At 33.6% G+C, this 20,248-nt stretch overlaps 4 protein-coding genes and 2 non-coding genes across 8 annotated transcripts; 4 read left to right on the forward strand and 2 right to left on the reverse strand.

The window, feature by feature from the left end:
* Window positions 1-1,506: 1,506 nt before the first annotated feature.
* Window positions 1,507-4,233, forward strand: LOC112734377 (haloacid dehalogenase-like hydrolase domain-containing protein At4g39970). The gene is made up of 11 exons (XM_025783655.3): window positions 1,507-2,021; window positions 2,104-2,197; window positions 2,279-2,323; window positions 2,413-2,463; window positions 2,720-2,794; window positions 2,906-2,939; window positions 3,179-3,234; window positions 3,315-3,374; window positions 3,631-3,690; window positions 3,804-3,850; window positions 3,942-4,233. The coding sequence occupies exons 1-11, from the start codon at window positions 1,639-1,641 to the stop codon at window positions 3,988-3,990; spliced, it is 954 nt and encodes a 317-aa protein (XP_025639440.1). The 5' UTR covers window positions 1,507-1,638; the 3' UTR covers window positions 3,991-4,233.
* A 235-nt stretch (window positions 4,234-4,468) lies between these two features.
* TRNAM-CAU (transfer RNA methionine (anticodon CAU)) lies at window positions 4,469-4,553 on the forward strand. Its single transcript is given in 2 exon segments — window positions 4,469-4,506; window positions 4,518-4,553. It is a non-coding gene; the product is annotated as a tRNA-Met (tRNA).
* A 258-nt stretch (window positions 4,554-4,811) lies between these two features.
* Window positions 4,812-8,541, reverse strand: LOC112734378 (chaperone protein dnaJ A6, chloroplastic). The gene is made up of 8 exons (XM_025783656.3): window positions 8,269-8,541; window positions 7,643-7,828; window positions 7,249-7,390; window positions 7,033-7,090; window positions 6,411-6,453; window positions 6,235-6,283; window positions 6,070-6,150; window positions 4,812-5,987 (listed from the first exon to the last, which is right to left on the reverse strand). The coding sequence occupies exons 2-8, from the start codon at window positions 7,753-7,755 to the stop codon at window positions 5,148-5,150; spliced, it is 1,326 nt and encodes a 441-aa protein (XP_025639441.1). The 5' UTR covers window positions 7,756-7,828; window positions 8,269-8,541; the 3' UTR covers window positions 4,812-5,147.
* A 38-nt stretch (window positions 8,542-8,579) lies between these two features.
* Window positions 8,580-8,670, forward strand: TRNAY-GUA (transfer RNA tyrosine (anticodon GUA)). The gene is given in 2 exon segments: window positions 8,580-8,616; window positions 8,635-8,670. It is a non-coding gene; the product is annotated as a tRNA-Tyr (tRNA).
* Window positions 8,671-14,479: 5,809 nt separating this feature from the next.
* On the forward strand, window positions 14,480-16,694 carry LOC112734379 (uncharacterized). Of its 2 annotated transcripts, none has more exons than XM_025783658.3 (2): window positions 14,480-15,451; window positions 16,406-16,694. In XM_025783658.3, the coding sequence occupies exons 1-2, from the start codon at window positions 14,569-14,571 to the stop codon at window positions 16,459-16,461; spliced, it is 939 nt and encodes a 312-aa protein (XP_025639443.1). In that variant the 5' UTR covers window positions 14,480-14,568; the 3' UTR covers window positions 16,462-16,694. The 2 variants fall into 2 exon arrangements, with proteins under 2 accessions (XP_025639443.1, XP_025639442.1); XM_025783657.3 differs by having other exon boundaries at window positions 14,491-15,451; window positions 16,403-16,694.
* Window positions 16,695-17,018: 324 nt separating this feature from the next.
* On the reverse strand, window positions 17,019-19,341 carry LOC112734380 (uncharacterized). 2 transcript variants are annotated; one of them, XR_011880432.1, is made up of 4 exons: window positions 18,588-19,341; window positions 18,078-18,167; window positions 17,770-17,875; window positions 17,019-17,501 (listed from the first exon to the last, which is right to left on the reverse strand). XR_011880432.1 is itself a non-coding variant. In XM_025783660.3 (4 exons), exons 1-4 carry the CDS (start codon window positions 19,338-19,340, stop codon window positions 17,339-17,341), a joined length of 1,074 nt encoding a protein of 357 aa, XP_025639445.1. In that variant the 5' UTR covers window position 19,341; the 3' UTR covers window positions 17,019-17,338. The 2 variants fall into 2 exon arrangements, 1 of the variants encoding a protein (XP_025639445.1); XM_025783660.3 differs by having other exon boundaries at window positions 17,770-17,837.
* Between the last annotated feature and the right edge of the window lie 907 nt (window positions 19,342-20,248).

Raw genomic sequence — 20,248 nt, forward strand, 5'->3', positions numbered from 1 at the left:
ATACTACTGTCTAAGTTGTAATCGTCTTCACCCGAGTTAGAAAATGAAGTTTTTTTGTGCATCGCGTTCAAATCCAATGTATGATAGTCACTAGGTATATCTGATAAGGCCAGAATTTGGTGCGGGACAAGCAGAGATACCGAACTGATGCCTCGACCGGTGTCTCTAGTACAAACTCCTCCTCATCATCATCTTTAGAAGAACCACTTTCGTTACTATCTGCAACATACTCCTCGTTGAAGTTCTCACCATCCATGTCCATGTCTTCTATTAGACTAGCAATGTGTAGCAGTGGTAGTGTGAAAGGTCGGTCGTTCTACACAAAATTCGAGTGGCCAGATCCACCACCCCCAATATCATCGGCTTCCGTAGAAAGCTCCATCACTTGTTCCGCCATAATTCTCCAATGGATGTCAAACATGAGACACACATGCTCGTCGCCATGGAGTCAAAACAGATAAAACCGAAAAACTCCATTTTCCATCGGTGCTAGCAACCTATACCTCACCCTTCTGATCTCTTTTCTCTCGCTACTACCAACGCTGCTCAATATCATACTCTTCAACCCGGACAAAAAACTTACTCGTTTAGTGTTCAATAGAATGGGATTATCACACTCAAATATCATCTCAGTATCACTGTTTCTCATATGATAATTTGGGTACACACTTACAACCACATATCCACTACTATTAGACATTTTGACTTTTTTTTTGGGAAGAAAAACGGAAGAGAACAAGTGAAAAGTTTGTGGAGAATACAAAGGGTTGCACATCCTTTTATAACTATTGAAAATTTATCGTAACGTATCTTGTTTACGGTATAAACGTCATAACTTATCTCTTATCTTGTTTTTACAGTGTACACAAAATAAGATTGCACATATTTCGTTTACACTATAAGCGAAATATACACGTCTCCCACATATTACTATATCTTGTTTACACAGTAAACGAGATAAGAGATAGAATAAATTTTTGTAAAAATGCTACAAATTATATATTTTAGTAAATAAAATATTTTTATTTATTAAAAAAATTCTTTATAGTTTCGCATTCTGAAAATTATTTACTTATTGGCAAAAAAATTGCTATTTGTATTTTAAAAATCGATTATTATGTATTTATTTACAAAAATATTATTCGTATATTAAAATTAATCATAAAAATAATTTATTATATATTATAAGAGTTTAATTTTGATATATTGATAGTGTAAAATATTTTACATTGTTGTGTAATCATATCAATTTTTTTAGATAATTATTGATACGATCAATATGAAAAGTAGTTATTTTTACTGATATGACATTATGTAATTAAATGTATATATAAAACTACTTTTAAAATTAAATTTATATTATAAATATATATATTTTATATTTTATATTAGCAGATAATTTTACTGTACATGATTCATTTATTTATATATACGGATATTATCTGACATGTATTTTAATATGTATTTATATTTTAATATATATTTTATAAAAAAAATTAAGTTAAAGATTATTTTTCTTGTAGACATAGTATGGACTCTTGGAGTTAAGTTACTAACAAAATTTGTATTAACGCTCATAACCGCCACACAAAAGAGAGAGAGAGAGTGATAAAATACAGAAGTGATGATTGAATTTGAATGGTGTTGTTTGACTGGGTGAAGACTGAACCATACATGGCTTCTCTCACTCTCTTCACCGCCACTACTCTACACACCAAACATGGCTTTGGGTTTCAAAGAATCAAGTTGTTCCCTTCCAAACACCACTGCGTCTTCTCCGTCTCAGCTTCTGCTTCCTCTTCTCCTCTCAAGGCTCTCATATTTGACTGCGATGGCGTCATACTCGAATCTGAGCACTTGCACCGCCAGGCATACAACGATGCCTTCACTCACTTCAACGTTCGCTGCCCTTCTTCTTCTTCTTCTTCTTCTTCTTCTTCCGATCAGCCCCTCAATTGGGACGTTCACTTCTACGATGAACTTCAGAACCAAATTGGCGGTGGCAAACCCAAAATGCGATGGTGCGTGTTCTTTTTTCCCCTTCCAACTTGCAATATTGTTTCCTCTGTTCTTGGCTTGATTCCCTATTTTGGAGATTTTAAGGTACTTTAAGGAGCATGGTTGGCCATCATCCACCTTGTTTGAGACTCCTCCAACCGATGATGATGATCGAGCCAACCTCATTGACACTCTTCAGGTTTTTCACTTGTCTTTCTTTGCCAACTATGCAAATTCAAATTGTGTGGTTCTCATTAGATTCCTTATGGTTCTCATGTAGGATTGGAAGACTGAGAGATACAAAGAGATAATCAAGTCTGGAACTGTATGCATACTTCTGTGCTATATGCCTTATGCTTAAAATATCTTATTCGTAAGTTTCTGTTACATACATGTATGTATGTTTTGGCACAGGTAAAACCCAGACCTGGAGTGTTGAGATTGATGGATGAGGTCAAAGAAGCTGTAAGTTGTTGTTCAATCAATGTCTTGTTTCGATTTTATGATCTGGTCATCTGGATAATGTTTTTTGTGATTGTGATGAATTCAATTTCTGCTCTTTTGAATATCAAATAAAAACTGTTATATGCGCACTAAAAATCAGCCACCATGTATTTGTGTATAAATACTCGCATTGTTTGAATATTTTGTGGCCAGTCACGTTATTGATTCTGGATATCTTCTTATGAGTTTGTCATTCTTTCTCCTCTTGGTGTTTCAGGGTATAAAGCTAGCTGTTTGCTCTGCAGCTACTAAAAGTTCAGTGATTATGTGTCTGGAAAGCCTTATAGGAATTGTAAGCCAAGTTTCTTATATATTTTCACAATCTAAACTCTGAAGTAGAAAACTGTTTATTTTTTTCAAAAACTATAAATTGCATTCAACCAGCTTATGTTCTCTGTTGTAGGAGCGCTTTCAAGGTCTTGATTGTTTCCTTGCTGGTATATTCACAGCTTCATGCCGCTTTCTTATAGCTTACTATTATTGCTCATACAACATTGACAAGTATTTGTGGTCCAAGATAAATGATATGGTCATGCATAATAAAATCAGATAACTTACTCTGTCATGCCATATTTTCCTGGCATGGAGTTTCATATCTAAATGTTTTTTGTTTCCCCCCTTCTGCCACTAATTTTTCGAGTTTAAATTTATGTATTTACTTTATTTGAACTTTTAGGCGATGATGTGAAGGAAAAGAAGCCTGATCCATCAATATACATTACTGCTTCAAAGGTATTAATATGACAATAAGATAAAGAATCGAGACAGCTTATGCATGACTGCTTCATGATTTTACATGTTGTGACTTGCAGAAGCTAGGTGTATCAGAGAAAGATTGCTTAGTGGTAGAAGACAGTGTTATTGGGTTGCAGGTAAATATTTTGATCATATTATCAATATTCTGTATTTACTATTTAACCGATAGCATTTCACACAAGCTTGGTTTTAAAAAAACATAACAATCATAAAATAAAATTATCCTCATTTTGTTTCTTACTTGCCATATTGCATCTAATCATGTTAGGTACAACAATAATTAACTAACTAATGTTGATCAAACCATGCCATAAGATCAAGTTAATTAACTAACTAATGGAATTCTCAACTGAACTAAACTAACCTCAACAGGCAGCAACACAAGCAGGGATGTCATGCATTGTTACCTATACATCTTCCACAGCTAGCCAGGTGAGGCAGTTACCCTTAAAATTAATTTTGCAGGAAAAAAATGAACACTAACAATTTGATACTGAATCTGAGTTGAATTATTATTCATGGCCTACATTTTTTATCTAATGCAGGATTTCAGTGATGCCATCGCAATCTATCCCGACTTAAGTAATGTAAGGTATGAATATATGATTCGTTGCTGACAACCGAAGGGTAAGGTTTTCTTAGTTCAGCCACGGCCACTAAAATTGTTTGAAATTGTGATGCAGATTGAAAGATTTGGAACTACTACTTCAAAATCTGGTAGCAGCTAAATAAGAGATATGGTTCTATATGGAAAATTGTTACTATTAATTCAGATACCTTTTTCTCCAAGGAAATGGGTTGAAAATTAGATGTACCACAACGTTAAGGTCTTGTGCATTGACAGCAGATGTATACATGTGAGATGTTGTTTTGTGAAAGCAATTCATTGTAAGATGGGGTAAAAACATCATAGCCTATATATTTGTATGGTTCGTAATATTCAATTGGAAATGTAGGTAGAAATCTTCTTTGCCAGTTCTTCATGTTCACCATTGGCTTTGACCCAATAATTTATAATTGAAGGTTGTGATACTTCTAACTACAATTAAAGAATCAAAGAGAGAGGCAGACTTTCCATTTTTTTCTTTGGTACTTTGATGCAAACATATTAAGCATAAGAGAAATTTATATGGTCTTACTCATTGTGGTCACACGAACAAAAAGACTTTATTTTCTATAATAAAAAATTTGACGACTTAAAATATCAAAAGGGGTGGTGGCGCAGTTGGCTAGCGCGTAGGTCTCATAGCTTCTGAGTTATCCTGAGGTCGAGAGTTCGAGCCTCTCTCACCCCAACCAACACATTTTGTCATTCGATTTCTTTATACCATCCTTGTATGCTGTAGGGTTTAGGAAGCAGGGATGTCATGCATTGTTACCTATACGAATTACGACCATGCTCCTTCGTGCAAGAGGACATTCTTTTTTCCAACTCAGAAACGAAACAATTCTCCATTGGATTAAACAATAGTCTAAGTTATGTCAAATATACTGCCATCTGCAGATGGTTCATAAGCAAAACGCAATGACCATGAAAAATAGTAAAATACGGGTGGAAAAAAATATATTTCCTTTGGATAAAAAGATGTATATAATAACGATTCAATTTTGTCTAAGAACAACACATTTATAAAAGACAGCATTAAACCTAAAGTATATAATTAATTCAATATTCCCCAACCCCAAAAATAAATTACAAGCAGCATGAAGAAAAAAAGATCTCTAATTTCCTCTGCTCTTCACCATCTCCGCATCTTTATGCAGAAAAACCAACCGTGTCTATAAACCATGCTTGCTCCTCCGATTTAAGTTCTCCACAGTGAGTGTATTAATCAAGGAATGATGCATCCATATGAAAGGGAAATAAATGCAAAGCTTCTGGCAAACTATCATCTCTTACCAGTAGCAGTTTTGCCTTTGCTTAAATCAGCAAGTTCCTCAATAAGTTTCCTCTCATCACTGCTCAGTCTTTTGGGGATTTCGACTTGCACGCGAACCAATTGGTCGCCCCTCATATTGTTTTTATTCAGATAGGGAACACCCTTTTTAGCCATAACAAGCGTTGTGTTTGGTTGTGTCCCCGCCGGAATTTTCAAGTCCACCATTCCATCCACAGTAGGAACCTTTGTTGTAGTGCCCAAGATTGCATCAATGTAAGAAACCTTGCAGGTGTATAAAATGTTGGTGTCGTCTCGTTTAAGGACAGGATCTGGGATGACCTCAATGACAACAAAGAGGTCACCGGGAGAACCCCCTCGCCTTCCAGCATTCCCTTCATTACGGACCCTTAAACGACTACCAGAATCCACGCCTGCTGGGACCTTCAGACTTATCCGCTTTGTTTTCCTTACTCGACCATCCCCAGTACATGTATTGCAAGGTGTTGAAATTTCTCCAGTCCCATTGCAAGATGAGCAGGTCATAGATTGCTGGAAGATACCTAATGGAGTTCTTGTTGATGAGACAACCCGGCCTTGACCTCCACAAGTGCTACATCTGGTTGGTGTGGTCCCTGGTTTAGCACCTGAACCATTGCAAGTTCCACAGCTTTCTAATCGACTTATCTCTATCTCTTTTTCTATACCAAAAACTGCTTCTTTAAAGTTCAGAACAAGACTGTAATACTCATCTTCACCATCTATTGCTCCATTCCAAGAACCCCTAGAACCGGCACCACGATTCATACCCTCAAACAATGACTCAAACAAATCAAAGGGATTGCTGAAATCCTGACAAAAAGATAGTCCTTCTTTGAGAAACAAGAATATGATAACAAGTTAAAATTACCCATTAGCATCAGAATTAACTTACCCCCATTCCCATTCCAGATCCCTTAAGACCAGCCTCCCCATATCTGTCATATATGGATCGTTTCTCATCATCAGATAAGACCTGCAATAGAATTTCAATTACAGAAGATATGTTGTGATTGGACATGGAAGACAGCCAGATGAGTTAAATCATCTATAATTTTACCTCGTAGGCATTGCTAATTTCCTTAAATTTCTCTTCTGCCCCAGGTTCTCTGCAGGACAGTAGGAACAAAATTACAATCCCATTCACTTGCAAAACACATGAAAAGAAGGAAGAAAAAGGGAAAGGAATAGATTAGAAAGCAGGCAAGTAAAAACATGAAATGAAAAATAACTCACTTGTTCACGTCTGGGTGATAATTCCGGGCGAGCTTCCTATAAGCTGAAATGTCAAAAGGAGAGAGATTTAATATTGCAATTATATGAGTGTGACAACAAGCCACTAACCAGCAAAGAATATACACAACCAAGTTAACAAAACCAGATTCTGGTTAATCAATTTCAGACTAAAGCCATTAAAAGAGAAATCAAAGGTGTCAACAATGCAACAAACACCTCACTAATCAATCTATATATTTGACTGACACCAATATTCTAGTTCCTTTCTTTAGGTATTGGCAGATTTCTCTTCCAGTTTATAAGTTTATGCTTTTGATATCCTTTGTAGAACTTTTCTTATATGCCCCACATGTATTTTAGTTGCAACTTTTTCCTTTTTTTACTTCACAAGATTAAAGGAAGCAGACAATTTTTTAAGAAAGAGCTAATCATTCAGTTAGCCAAAAACCTAATGGAAGTAGAAAACCCATTGCAATACCAAAATGTCGCTTGTATATAGTTCATTATATGATCCAAGAACTACCTAGCAAACCAAAATACAACATTTAAACACACACAAAAATTTATCACAATGGAGATAGAATCATGAAGGCACTTAAAGAAGGGGACAAATAGAAAATACCACTCTTTATTTCAGATTTACTGGCATTTTTTGAAACACCAAGAACTGAATAGAAATCCTGCACATAACAAATAACAGATGTTCATTTACTATATTTAATAGTTATTGGAGCTCTATAATACAAGGAATGCTTTCATAAAGTACAACCATATCAGAAAAAGATAAGATCAAAAGGAACCATTGTTGCTTAAAAGAGCATCAATAACTCTAACTTACCGATTCTGCTCTAACTATCAACCTTGATCCCCTACAGTGATGTAAAGGCTGAAATGAACCCACATTAAATATCATGCGCAAGGAATCCTGAGAAAGAAAGCTTGAACTAGGGGCAGCCATAAAGCATACCCTGCTTGTAAAACTGCAAGGAAAATCACAAACAGAAATTATACTCTCCACCGCAATTGTCTATACCGAAATCGTATGCACCTACTGGTGATGAACATACAAAAAATAAAGGAGCAAACCCAAAAACAATTATAAACTACACCCAAGTTATGGTTATATATTGTGATTGATGATATAATAGGGAAAACAGTATGAATATGAAAGTAATTTTGCCCTTCCCCATTGCATGTAACTTCCATTTTGCAGAATTGACTATAGAACTCACTTGTGGCTGGATGATGCAACCTTAGCTATCATACTGGATCTTAATAAAAGCTGAGGACGAATTCCCCATTGTGCAGCCGATGTACTACCAAAAGTAGTAATTGCCATTGCCATCCTATATATCTTCAGCAATACAATATGCTAATCAATATGAATTTTGTTGATGAACTTCTGATAGCTGCAAAAACTGCATATTGAAATTTAATGTGCTTAGCAAAGTAAGAGACTACATAAACAGAAGTCAGAATTAAATAAAGGAGAGTTAAGAACACAATGAGCAAACCCTCAAGAAAAATACCTATTTTACATAGAATAAGAAGTAACGGAATAAATGTACACAAATTAAAAGGAAAATTAGATATTTGAATTTTGAATACAGTTTTCTTCTCTGAATACAATAAAATCCCGGTTTTTAAAAGGTCCCAAACACAAATAAGATGTATACAGAATGAAAGAGCTAACTAAGTGGCACTAAAATGGGAATACTGGAAATACAGGGAGGCAACAAATGGAAAGTGCAAGATAAAAGTAGGTGAGAGTGAGACAAACAACAAAGGAAGGAATAGATTCACTTGTAGAAAACAAGAAATTAAAAAAAAAAAAAAAGATTGGGATAGGAAGAGAAACCTGTTAGCGTTGGAGGAGGAGCGTGAGGTTGAGAGGGGTGAGAGAGGATGGAGCCAGCGCGGTGGGAGGATGAGGTTACAGTGTCACTACCCGCGTTGCCCCTCTCTCTAATTCTCTCTCAAATTGGATGAAAAAGAACTTGGTGGTCGAGAGTTTTTTCTCCCTTTAATTCAAGTATTCATTCCCTGCTTCTCTCACCCTATTGCCTATTCTCTGTCTCATCTTCCCCGCCGTCGATTTCTTTACTATCTCTCTAAAGATGAAATTATATTTTTATTGAAGAATTTAATAGTTGATGGCCTTACCAACAACCGACCTTAGCTCAGTTGGTAGAGCGGAGGACTGTAGTTGGATTACCAAGCTGAAATCCTTAGGTCGCTGGTTCGAATCCGGCAGGTCGGATTTTTTTAATTCAAATTTCTATACTTTAATCTTAAAAAAGAAAGCTCCCAAGCTCTCGCATTAGCAGATATATTTATCATATGGAAATTTAAAAAAAGAAAGAAAAGAAAATGTTATACTAGCTATGAACCTATGGTTGTGTCGGTGAATTTTTACATGAAATAAATAATAATACTTTATTATTTGTTATTTTTCACCGATTAATGATCATATTTAATTTATTATGAAGAATATATAAAAATATTATGGTTAAATTACACCGTTAGTTTTACACTTTCAGTGAAATTACAAATTAGTCCCTATACTTTAAAAATTTATAATTGGGTCTTTAAAGATAATTAAAATTTGTAATTTAGTTTCTGTCATTTAAAAAGTGTTTGATTTAACAGAATATTTTCAGCATATTTTCGATTTTAACAGAATATTCTCAGCATATTCTGAGAATATTCTATTAAATCAACACTTTTTGACCGACAAGAACTAAATTACAAATTTTAATTCTCTTTAAGGGCTCGATTATAAATTTTTAAAGTATAAAGACCAATTTGTAATTTTACTGAAAATATAAGAACCAACTGTGTAATTTAACCAAATATTATTTATTATAATAATGACTTTTTCTCTGTATTTTTTATTTATAAAATTAAAAGTGATATAAAAAATAAAAGTTATAAAACTATAAAAAATAAAAATCCTAAGTGTATACTATAATTAATTATCATATATTTGTATATAAATATATAAAAAAATTTAAAGATAATTAAAATTTATTATTTTTTATTAATACTTTTAGTCATTAGTTTAATTTTATTTTAATTTAATAATCTAACAATATATTTTTAGTTTATATTTTTAAGTATTAATAATTAATTATCAAAAATAATAAATTTTACTAACTTTTTAATGTTTTTCTAAATATATATAATTTTATTTTATTTTAATATATATTTTATATTTTAACTTATATATCTTATGGTGATATTTTTTTTTTTGGTTGATTTTAGCATATAACTAAACAAAATTATACTGAAGTGTTTCATTAAAGAATCAACTAAAAATGTTGTTAAATAGAGTCAATTAATTAAAAAATAGATTTATTATAAAAAAATCAATTTTTTATTATTCTAATTTCTAAAATTTTAAATTTAAAAATAAAAAAATTAACTTAAGTTGACTTACATTTTAGGTAGCACCCTACACTTTTTTGGAGATTTTTATTTTTATAAATTAAATAAATGTAATAATTATCGAAATAAATAATTTAAAAAATATTTACCGAAAAAAATATCTCTCTCTTGTTTCGTTTATACGGTAAACGAGATAAGACAGGTGGATGCGATACATGTATATCTCGTTTACACTGTAAACGAGATACATACATTTTAAAAAAAAAATAGTAATAATAAAAAATAAAAATAATAAAAAATATTAATAATATCAATAATCTAAACTTTTAGCATGCAATTAGTACATAAAAAAGTTAGTAAAATAGATTAAAATGAAAAGATAGAAGCGTGAAGTTGATGCACGATAAATAAAACACAAAAAAGATACGGTTTGCTTTAGAATATTTGGTGATAGTTGTTATCTATACATTCGACCTTATAACGAACATAAATTAGAACACAAATCTCTTAAATGTATCTTTTTAGGCTATGCACCTAACTTCAAAGGCTATAAATACTTGTCATAAAGTGGAAAAATTTATATTACTAGGCATGTGATATTTGATGAATATGAATTTTCATATACACAATTATTTTTAGTTAATAATGCTGGTTCAGCTCTTAATTCTGCTCAATATCATCACAGTCAGTGGTGGAGCTTAGTTCAGACAAAGGGGGGCCATGGTCCCCCTCAAATTTTTTATAAAAAACTTAGTAGTACTTTTTCAAAAGATAGAAAATAGTCCAATTGACTTAAATACTTTACTATGACTTAAAGTATCTAATAAGTTCAATAAACAACACTCTCTCTATCTTTAAGTTCAAATATAAAAAATTAGATATTTTTTATTAATTTAATTTAATATTATTTTATATTTTACTATTTATTTAATTTGATTTTTTATATGATAAAAAATAATAGAACATTCAATAAGTATTAATATTATTGTATTTGTATAAATTGATAAAAAAATTCAATAAATATTATAATTTTAATATTTTTCCTTCTAACTTCTTTACATATTTTATAGGATATCTATTCAAATTTTTATATAAAATAATAATGAAAAATCAAAGAATTGATACATTTTTTAAGAGGAAGGCTAATATTTAAGAAGGAGAACATATAACTTTTACAATATCAACACATGTAGATAGTTCTTCTACTTTAATGAATCACGAAGAAAGTGAGATATAACCTTCAAAAGTTTAAAAAGTTACATCTGATAACTTTAACCTTAAGTTTTTGGAACGAGATCTTGAGAAACGGCTTTAAATTTGGCAATATCACCCAAAGTAAAGAGATGAGATTAGACGAGCTTATCTTAAATGGGGTCCATATCAAAAATATTTTGACAATTATTTTCTATCTCCTCCCCCCTCCAAAAATTTTGTTTCAAGTTCCGCCACTGATCACAGTGAAGGTCTTGCCTTGTTTCATAAATCAACTGCCACTATTGTGAAACCACCTCCTACTACAACAAGTCACCTCCTTCAGCATCATGGACATGAATTCAATTTATTCCCAACACAACCTGAAATCATTGATGACCCTGCCTATATTACTGTCCCATTATCTTCAATGAAACTCAATATAGGTATAGAGAATTAGCTTCCATCATTGGAAACTGAATCTCGACATCAGGGACGGACATAAGGGGGGCAAGTGGCGGCCTCGGCCCCCCAACTTTTTTTAATAGTAATAAATTATTATGTATAATTTAATTTTTTTAAAAAAATATTTAATATTTAGTCTAATATAAATAAAAGTTCAGTCTAATTTAAATATTAATAATTTTTAATATCTAAAGAATAAGTAATAATATTAAAAAAATCTGAAAAATATATTATTACTAATATTTTTTAATTAAATAAAAAATTTTAAATTTCATAAAGTGAATTTTTTTCTTTTTGTGGCCTTTTTTTTATTCATTTGGTATTAATTCTCTCTGTTTCAACTGCTATAATTAAGAGATCTTTTTCAACTATGAATATTGTGAAAAATAACTTAGAAACAAAATAAAAGATGAATTTCTTGCTAATTATCTTTTAATTATATTGAAAAGAAAATTGTTGAAAATTTTGACACAAATTCTATTATCGGTGAATTTTATGATACGAAGAATCGACCACTTCATTAGTAAAAAGTATACACATATTTTTTTACTTTAAAATATATTCTCTATCCGTATATTTTTATAATACATCTTATATTATATAATTTTTTTACATAATTTTTAATATTATATGTGTTATTGACCCCCCCATAATATCATTTCTGGATCCGTCCCTGCTCGACATAATCATACTCATACCTCCATCACTTCTTCTAATATGCAAAATTCTCATCCTATGTTAATAAGGTCCAAAATCGACTTATCAAGACCAAAAGTTTTAACAGCAGCAACTATTTTAACTAATAACTATTTTGATCAACCCCAAAATCTGCAGTTGTTGCTTTAAAATTTTCGCATTGGCACAATGCTATGAATGAGGAATTTAATGCCTTGATGAGAACCAAAACTTGGACCTTAGTTCCAACATCACCCTATGCCAAAATCATTGGGTGTAAGTGGATTTTGCTATTAAAAGACAGCCGGATGGTACTGTTTAGAAGTACAAAGTCAAATTGGTTGCCCAAGGCTTTCACCAATCTGAAGGCTTTGATTTTGAACAAGTATTTAATCCGGTGATTAGACCAACAATTGAGACTTATTATATGCATTGCTTTATCACACAACTGGACAATTCGTCAATTTGATTTTAATAATGTATTTTTAAATGGTAATATTCATCAAACTATCTATATTCGTCAACCAATTGGTTTTGAAACAAACTCTGGTTCATATGTGTAAATTAAATAAATCTCTATATGATTTAAAACAAGCACTTAGGGAATAGTTTGATAAATTAAGTACAACACTAAACTCATTTGATTTCTGCAGCTCTAAGTCAGATAGACATAAACCAGATTTAGTGATGTACATTTTATGTTATGTAGAAGACATCATTATCACTGGTAGCCATAATAGAAACATAGCTAACATGATACAGCAATTAGATAAAGTTTTCTCTCTAAAAAATCTAGGGGAGCTAAGTTATTTTTTGGGAATAGAGGTTCAAAAGACTACTTAAGGTCAACTTCATCTATCACAGACCAAGTATATAATTGATTTGTTATCTAAAATAGGCATGGAGAAGCAAGCCCAATGCCTACACCTATGGTTTCATTCTTATAATTGTTGTCCAGTGGTTCTAAGAAGTTTGATGACGCGAAACTATAGAGAAGTGTGGTAGGAACATTGCAATACTTGTGTATCACATGGCCAGACATATCTTTTGCAGTAAGTAAGATAAGTCAATTTATGTAATGTCCTTTGCTTGCTCACCGAAAGGCAGTAAAGAGGCTGTTAAAGTATCTGCAAGGCACAAAAGAGCATGGAATTTTAATTCATCCAAACACACATTATAGGCTTTATGAGTTTGCTTATGGACAGCAGACTTGGAGGATCGAAGGTCTGTAACAGGTTATTGTATTTTCTTAGAGCCTAATTTGATTACTTAGTGTTGCAGGAAACAGACCACGATCAGTAGAAGCTCAACGGAGATAGAATTCAGGAGTCTAGCTACCTGTGAAGGGGAGTTGGCCTGGTTAACAAATTTACTTACTGATGATTCCTCTTAAAACAGTCCCCACTATTTTCTGTGATAACTTCAGCACCGTGTTACTCACAGCAAATCCAGTGCTGCATAATCATACCAAGCATTTTTAACTTGATGTTCAAATTATTCTAGAGAAGCTTTTCAGAGGTTCAAGGACAAACTTCGAGTGATTCAGAGGCCTCACTCGAGTTTGCAAGGGTGTTAAGGGTAGTATTGTAAAACAAGCTCAAGATGAGCTCAAGAAAAATCAAGAAAGTGTAACGTAGCTGCTAAGTGATAAGGCAGATATTTAAGTGTTAGTTATTGAGTCATTCGATTTTCTTCTGAACTTATATAAATTTGATTTTCTTCCTCGATTTTACTTGGTGTGAAAAGCTTTCTTCATAGAAATCCATTTCAATTGTTAGAAGAGGTTAACAGCACAATGGGAAGAGAATTGAAACGGTTATCTCTCACGTCCTCGTCAACCTCTCCTAACAATTGGAGAATCTTTTTGTATTTTATTTATCGTATCAATTTTTAGAAGTGGGCACAATTATCGTATTTATTTATTGTATCAATTTTTAGAAGTGGGCACAATTATCATATTTATTCTCATCATGGAACTTTTTCTTGAACACTTACGAATTTTTTATTTTTCAAAATTAAATCAATCCAATTTGATCTTAATTTAATCTAAATTTTTTTATGTTTTTTTTATATCCATCTTAATCTCTTCTACTAACCTTTTTTATATACTAATTATATGCTAAAAGTTTGGATTATCGATATTATTAATGTTTTTTATTATTTTCAATTTTTTTTAAATTTATGTGTAAACGAGATATATATGTGTCGCGTTCGTCTTATCTCATTTACACGTAAACGAGATAAGAGAGGGGTATTTATTTTGGTAAATATTTTTTAAATTATTTATTTTAATAATTATTATAATTAATTTATTTATTAAAATAAAAAATCCCCTTTTTTTTGGGAGAAATAGATTCTTAGGAGTTAGGATAACAAGTAGCTAGTGAAGGCATGGAGTGTATGTAGCAGCACACTAGTAAAAAGAGAGGAAAAGAAAAAGATGATGGAAGCAAAGCAAAAGGCAATGGCATCAGCACATCCTTCAATCCTCCTCTTCCTTGTCTTCATCTCTTCCACAGTCGGCGGCACCACAACATGCCGGGACACATGCGGCTCCACACAGCTCAAATATCCATTCGGTACCGGCCCCGGTTGCGGCTCCCCTCTCTTCACCCCTTACATCTCATGCACTTCAAACGGCACCTCCGACCAACTCACCCTCAAAACCCACACAGCCTCATACCCAATAACCTCCATCTCATACCCTACTTCCACACTCACCCTAACCCCACCAACCATGTCCACATGCACCTCCATGCACACCTCACCAACCAACTTCGGCCTTGACTGGGCCACACCCTTCCAAATCACCTCCACCACCTTCATCCTCCTCTCTTGCCAGCCCCCAATCAAAGCCACTCCCATCTGCGACCCTTCCCTAGACTACCTTTGCGCATCCATTTACACCTGTCCCTCCGTGGTTTCACTCGGCATGCCTCTCTTCCCTCCCGCCAACACTTGCTGTGTCTACTCGCCGGCTAACCTTGATGGTAAGGGTGAGTTGGACCTACAAGCCATGAAGTGCGGTGGTTATGCTTCCGTGGTGTCGCTTGGGGATACCCCTACGGACCCTACTCACTGGGTTTATGGTGTCAACTTGAAGTTCTCTTATGGTGCTCTCCAGAGTAACTATGTCACCAGTAAGTGTAACACGTGCGAGTATAGCGGTGGAATCTGCGGCTATGCTACTCCCGGAGATGCATTTGTTTGTGTCTGTAAAGGTGGATATAACACTAGTTTGGATTGCTCTAATAATGGTTTCAACCAGAACCAGCTCCAGGACTATCTCTGGGACTCTTTTTCCTCTCCAACAATGTCTGCACGTAAGTTTTTCATTTCTTTCTTCTTCCCTTTTTTTGGTAGCACTGAATTTCCATTTTTCCCAGAAAATAAAGCTAAATGATCCTTCTATGTATGTTAGTTATTCTTGGTGTTTCTTTACCCTTCTTTGTGTTTCATGATGATTATTCCTGTAAACTATAAAGGGAGCCTTATATGCATAAAGGGACGAATCGGATGCTAAAGTATGCACGGTGCTTTTACAGTTTATCTTTGTAACAAAAATAAAACTCTAGTTTAAACTTTGGTGAGTAATATATGAAAATGTCTTATATAAAAATAGATAAAAACTGCGCAAATTAATTTTATTATGGAGGCAACTTTAGTGTAGGACGCGGATATGGAGAGGAGGGGAGCTTTACCGAGCTGTGGTGTCAGGGACACAGTAATCGGACCCTGCGAGTTGCTGATGGAAACTCGGACCCTCCGATTTCCTGTAAATTAAAAAAAAAATTCTCATAAGCACAAATCGGACCTAAGGACTAGTATAACCAAATAAAACAAAAAAAAACCAACAAAAAAAAACGGACCATCCGTTTTGGTGAGAACATATCGCACGGTCCAATTTATTCTAGGTGAATTTCGTATACTACACACAAAACGGACCCTCCGATTTACTTACAAAATTTTCAAAACAAATAACTCGGAGGTTCGATTTCTTCCTACCAAAGCTGAGCCAAAAGCTGTCCCACATTTCGGTGTAGCACCCCCTCATTCCATAACCCAGCACAACACCTGCCCCTCCTCCATAACCAAAAAAATTAGCCTAAAAACTGTCACATAATTTAATATGTTTAATTAGATTGCTTAACACAATATGTGTTAATATATTAACTATCATCTTCACCTACTATGAGACACTTTCATGTGAATAATTACCTTAAACTTTTATTCTAACCGTTTCACTAATTAATCGTTGTGTGAATTTTGATTAGCAGCTAGCGGGTATGTTTGGAGTTACATCTTGGCTGGTATTGCCTCGAGTTTATTTTGAGCCGCGATTCACCATGCAGCTGGATATTGAATATTAGCTAGCTGCTAGCTCGTTTGTAGTTATGCATAGCAGCAAGTCATTTTCAAACTTACTTTAATTAATGTGCCTAAAAGTTGCATTGTGTTACAAAAGTAGTATGTTTAAACGTAAGGAATAAAGGTTGTATTGTACTGTGTATCCATATTTCTACATTTTTTGTAGTTCTATATAATTGAGGGATTGGAATTGAACTATTTTCACTTCTTGGGAAATTAAATATATATACTTAAGAAGCTAGATAAGAAAACATTTAAAATTAAGCCGATGCATGCTTTGTATGACTAGAGTGATTGGTATTCGGATAATACTATTATTTTCATTGAATAAGAAAATTAGTAAAAAAAGAAAAGGAAAAAATACTAAAATGTGTATTAAGGATATTGGTTGAAATGAAAGTGAAAAATTTTAATTCTTTTTAATATATTTCAATACAAAAAAAATTTATAGTTAACTTATATTTGTAATTCAAACTTTTTTATTTGTAATCTCTTGGATAAGTATCCTTAAGTCCTTAACTATAGTTAGCAACATTCTAGATTTAATTTATTCATGTGAATAAAAATAAAAAATGGTATACATTCTATATTTCATTCTATTCTCTTCCACCGCAGGCCAGGCTGCATTACCTGCATATATACAGCAGTAGTATGAAAAGTACACGATCTATGTGACCACTCACTAGTCACTACTATCCCCATTACAAGAAGATTTGTATTTCTTTGACATAAAATCTAGTGCGTGCATAGCATAGTAGACACCAAGCACAAGTTGAAAAGAATATACAGGGCAAATACATAAACAATTCTGAGAGTGATATCCATAATGCCGAAGAGAATTTCTAATCCACCTTGGAACCATTGCTTTGGTTTTCTTGTTTAGACAGGGCAGTAGGATTAATGAGGAATGAATTTATATTCTTGGCCATTTCCTTGGGCTTCTCTACATTCAGTGCATGCCCTGCATTCTTGATTACCACTAGTTCTGCATTCTCTCCCACGTGACTACACCAGAATAAATGAAGGAATCAAATTCAAAATTTAAACCAAGTTAATTGCACGTAACAAAATAATGTTCCCATGCAGTACAGATCTTGATGGAGATATATAATCCTTCATGCCTGACTCTTTACCAAAATCTATTGGATATAAATTAACAACGCCAAGGTGTTGCTTTAGGGTGGCGAAAGTTAGAACCTTTTCCCATTTGCTGGCCAAAATTGTAGAGATATTTGGGGGCAAAAAAAGTCCAAATAAAACTACATGAAGTTACCTTTTCAGTCTGTGTGCTAACTCCAGAGGGAATAATTGGTCCTGCTCTCCCCATATTATTAGTGTAGGCTGTAACATTAGAAACTTATGCATTTTGAGAATCTGTACTGCTAAAATGCCAAAAGACACGGTGAAACTAACTCATAACATTAAATATATACAAAGCTAACTTATTTTATATATCAAGTACTTGTTCATTATTCACACTTCATTTATCATTCTTTCTTTTATTTTGATATGTTCCTCACTTTTATTGTGTGCAAATACCAATGCTCTAATACAAAGCTTAGAAGAAGAAGTGAAACAAACCTGGGATATCTTAGGAAGATCAGAGAGTTTTCTACCCTTAATTAATGCTTCGAGTAGTTCTTTCCTCTGGATGCGGTTGGAACACATCACCTGCCAGTAAAACCAGTTTCAGCAACAAACAAGTTCCTGTTGCAAATTCGCAAAGGGCAAACTCATGCTTTATGTATTGAGACTTACCGAGACCATAAAACTATTAAGTCTATAACGCAAGTGTAACCTACAGATCAATGTCGTGGTTGGAAGGAATACTAGCATAACTAGTTCATTCAAGTTTCAAATCATCAATGCTTAACATCTTCAAGAATCAACTAACTGTAACATCATTTAGTAATGAGAGAAAAACCTAGATAAATCTTTCTCATTTATTGATGAGGAAAGAAAAACAGAGAGAAAACAGAGCTTCCGCTTTTTATGGATATACAGGAAACACACCAAGTGAATGAAGAGAAGAAGACAAGTTTCTAAAAATTTAGAATTAATATGAAAGAAAGCAAGAAAAGCATGACTCACACGAATGAAATCATTGAGGAAACATGAGGGAAGGAGCTTGATAGGCTTAACGAAGGTAAGCCTGACGAGCTCCTTCATCTTCTGAGGGTTCTGAGGAATCAGAAGAGACACAGCCTCGTCAACGCTCTTCAACTTGGAGATCCCGCCATCAACGTCCTTCTCTTCAACGCAAACACCAGCACAACACAGAACCACCTTCTCGATCCTCTCCGGGAACTGAGCCGCCATGCTGTACAGCACGAAGCCGCCGTAGCTTAACCCGGCGGCACTCATCTTGCTGACCCCGTGGGCCTCCATGAGGCCCATGAGGCAGCGAGCCTGGAAGGACTCGGATCTTTCGGGGCGGGTGGTGAAGGAGTCGCCAAAGAAGAGGAGGTCCGGGACGTAGACGTTGAATCGGGGAGTGAGAGAAGGGAGGAAGTGATTCCACTGCCACATTGCGTTGGCTCCGAAGCCATGGATGAGAAGAAGGGAAGGCTTTGATTGGTTGTGGGATTTGGGGACCCAGCAGTGCATGAGTGTTCCGTGGCCGAGGTCGGTGGTTGTGGATTTGAGGCCGGCGGAGGAGAAGGAGTTGCGGTAGCAGCGGTTGCGGGAAGCAGTGAAGCTGAAACAACAGCTGGACATGGTAGTTGCTGAGATTGAGACAGTGTGTTTGTGTGGTTGTACCATTTGCCATGCTTTCCTTAAAAAATGTATTTCCTTTTTCTGTCCTTTTCCGAATGTACCTGTCACATTTTGGCGCTTTTCCATATCTGTGCGTCAGCAGCTTCCACGAGCTTCTAAACATTAATTAATGCCCAATCATATCTATTCTATTATATAAAAATAAATTTTTGCACTTAATAATAAAATTAATGTGGCATATTATATCATAATTTATGAATTATATTATAATTCAATTTGAAACAGAATTAATTAGGATCTCATCCAAATTTATAATTTAAATTTAAAAATAGAATAACTAATTATTTTTAAATCTTATTTAATATTTTCAATTATTATATTATTATTATTATATTTTTGGTGCTAGTAAAGAATATAATAATATTTTAATTTAAATTAATATAATTATTTATTTGATCAAATCAAAATAATAATTAAGTAAATTATAACAAAAGTTAAAACACCCGTGTTAGTGTGTAATCCCATAGATTCAACACTAAGCGAGTAGTAAATTAGTCATATTAAATTTACTAATTAAGGTTGATGTCTAGCAACACTTCTCAACGACCCGATAGTATAAAGTAATATATTTTTACAAAAAATCTTAGAAGAACAAAGTATAATTCCTTCTATCTTTACAGTTCTTGGTTAACCCTTAGAGTATGGTTTAATTGTCAAACTCTAATTTGTTACCATTATTATAATGAACTGTGAATGACTTAAAAAACTCATTTTTTCATTCATTCAATACCCTTGCCAAGATTTTATTCATCTCAGTCATTATAATTATAGAGCTCAAACTCTTTACCAAGAGTTGACGGATTCCTTATGAACTAATTATTAATTCTACAAGTATTTAAATTATACCCAATATCCATGCAACTAGCACTCTAGGGTATTAGGTGTCCAGAATCAAAGTATAATAAATACATTGTTAATTACTATGAGAATCGCAGGTCAAAGAAAACTCTATTATCATGTTCATCTTAAGAATA

The sequence above is a fragment of the Arachis hypogaea genome, chromosome 3 (genome assembly GCF_003086295.3).
Source record: "Arachis hypogaea cultivar Tifrunner chromosome 3, arahy.Tifrunner.gnm2.J5K5, whole genome shotgun sequence".
NCBI lineage: Eukaryota > Viridiplantae > Streptophyta > Magnoliopsida > Fabales > Fabaceae > Arachis > Arachis hypogaea.

Coding starts and splice junctions, on each gene's coding strand:
- LOC112734377 (XM_025783655.3), top strand. CDS start 1,639: ATGGTGTTGTTTGACTGGGTGAAGACTGAACCATACATGGCTTCTCTC. Junction 2,198..2,278: donor ACCTCATTGACACTCTTCAG/GTTTTTCACTTG, acceptor GTTCTCATGTAG/GATTGGAAGACTGAGAGATA. Junction 2,464..2,719: donor TGGATGAGGTCAAAGAAGCT/GTAAGTTGTTGT, acceptor TTGGTGTTTCAG/GGTATAAAGCTAGCTGTTTG.
- LOC112734378 (XM_025783656.3), bottom strand. CDS start 7,755: ATGGCAATGGCAATTACTACTTTTGGTAGTACATCGGCTGCACAATGG. Junction 7,091..7,248: donor TGATAGTTAGAGCAGAATCG/GTAAGTTAGAGT, acceptor TGTTATGTGCAG/GATTTCTATTCAGTTCTTGG. Junction 6,284..6,410: donor TATCACCCAGACGTGAACAA/GTGAGTTATTTT, acceptor ACTGTCCTGCAG/AGAACCTGGGGCAGAAGAGA.
- LOC112734379 (XM_025783657.3), top strand. CDS start 14,569: ATGATGGAAGCAAAGCAAAAGGCAATGGCATCAGCACATCCTTCAATC. Junction 15,452..16,402: donor CTCTCCAACAATGTCTGCAC/GTAAGTTTTTCA, acceptor AATTTTGATTAG/CAGCTAGCGGGTATGTTTGG.
- LOC112734380 (XM_025783660.3), bottom strand. CDS start 19,340: ATGGAAAAGCGCCAAAATGTGACAGGTACATTCGGAAAAGGACAGAAA. Junction 18,168..18,587: donor TCCTCAATGATTTCATTCGT/GTGAGTCATGCT, acceptor TTTTACTGGCAG/GTGATGTGTTCCAACCGCAT. Junction 17,502..17,769: donor TTAGCACACAGACTGAAAAG/GTAACTTCATGT, acceptor ATTCTGGTGTAG/TCACGTGGGAGAGAATGCAG.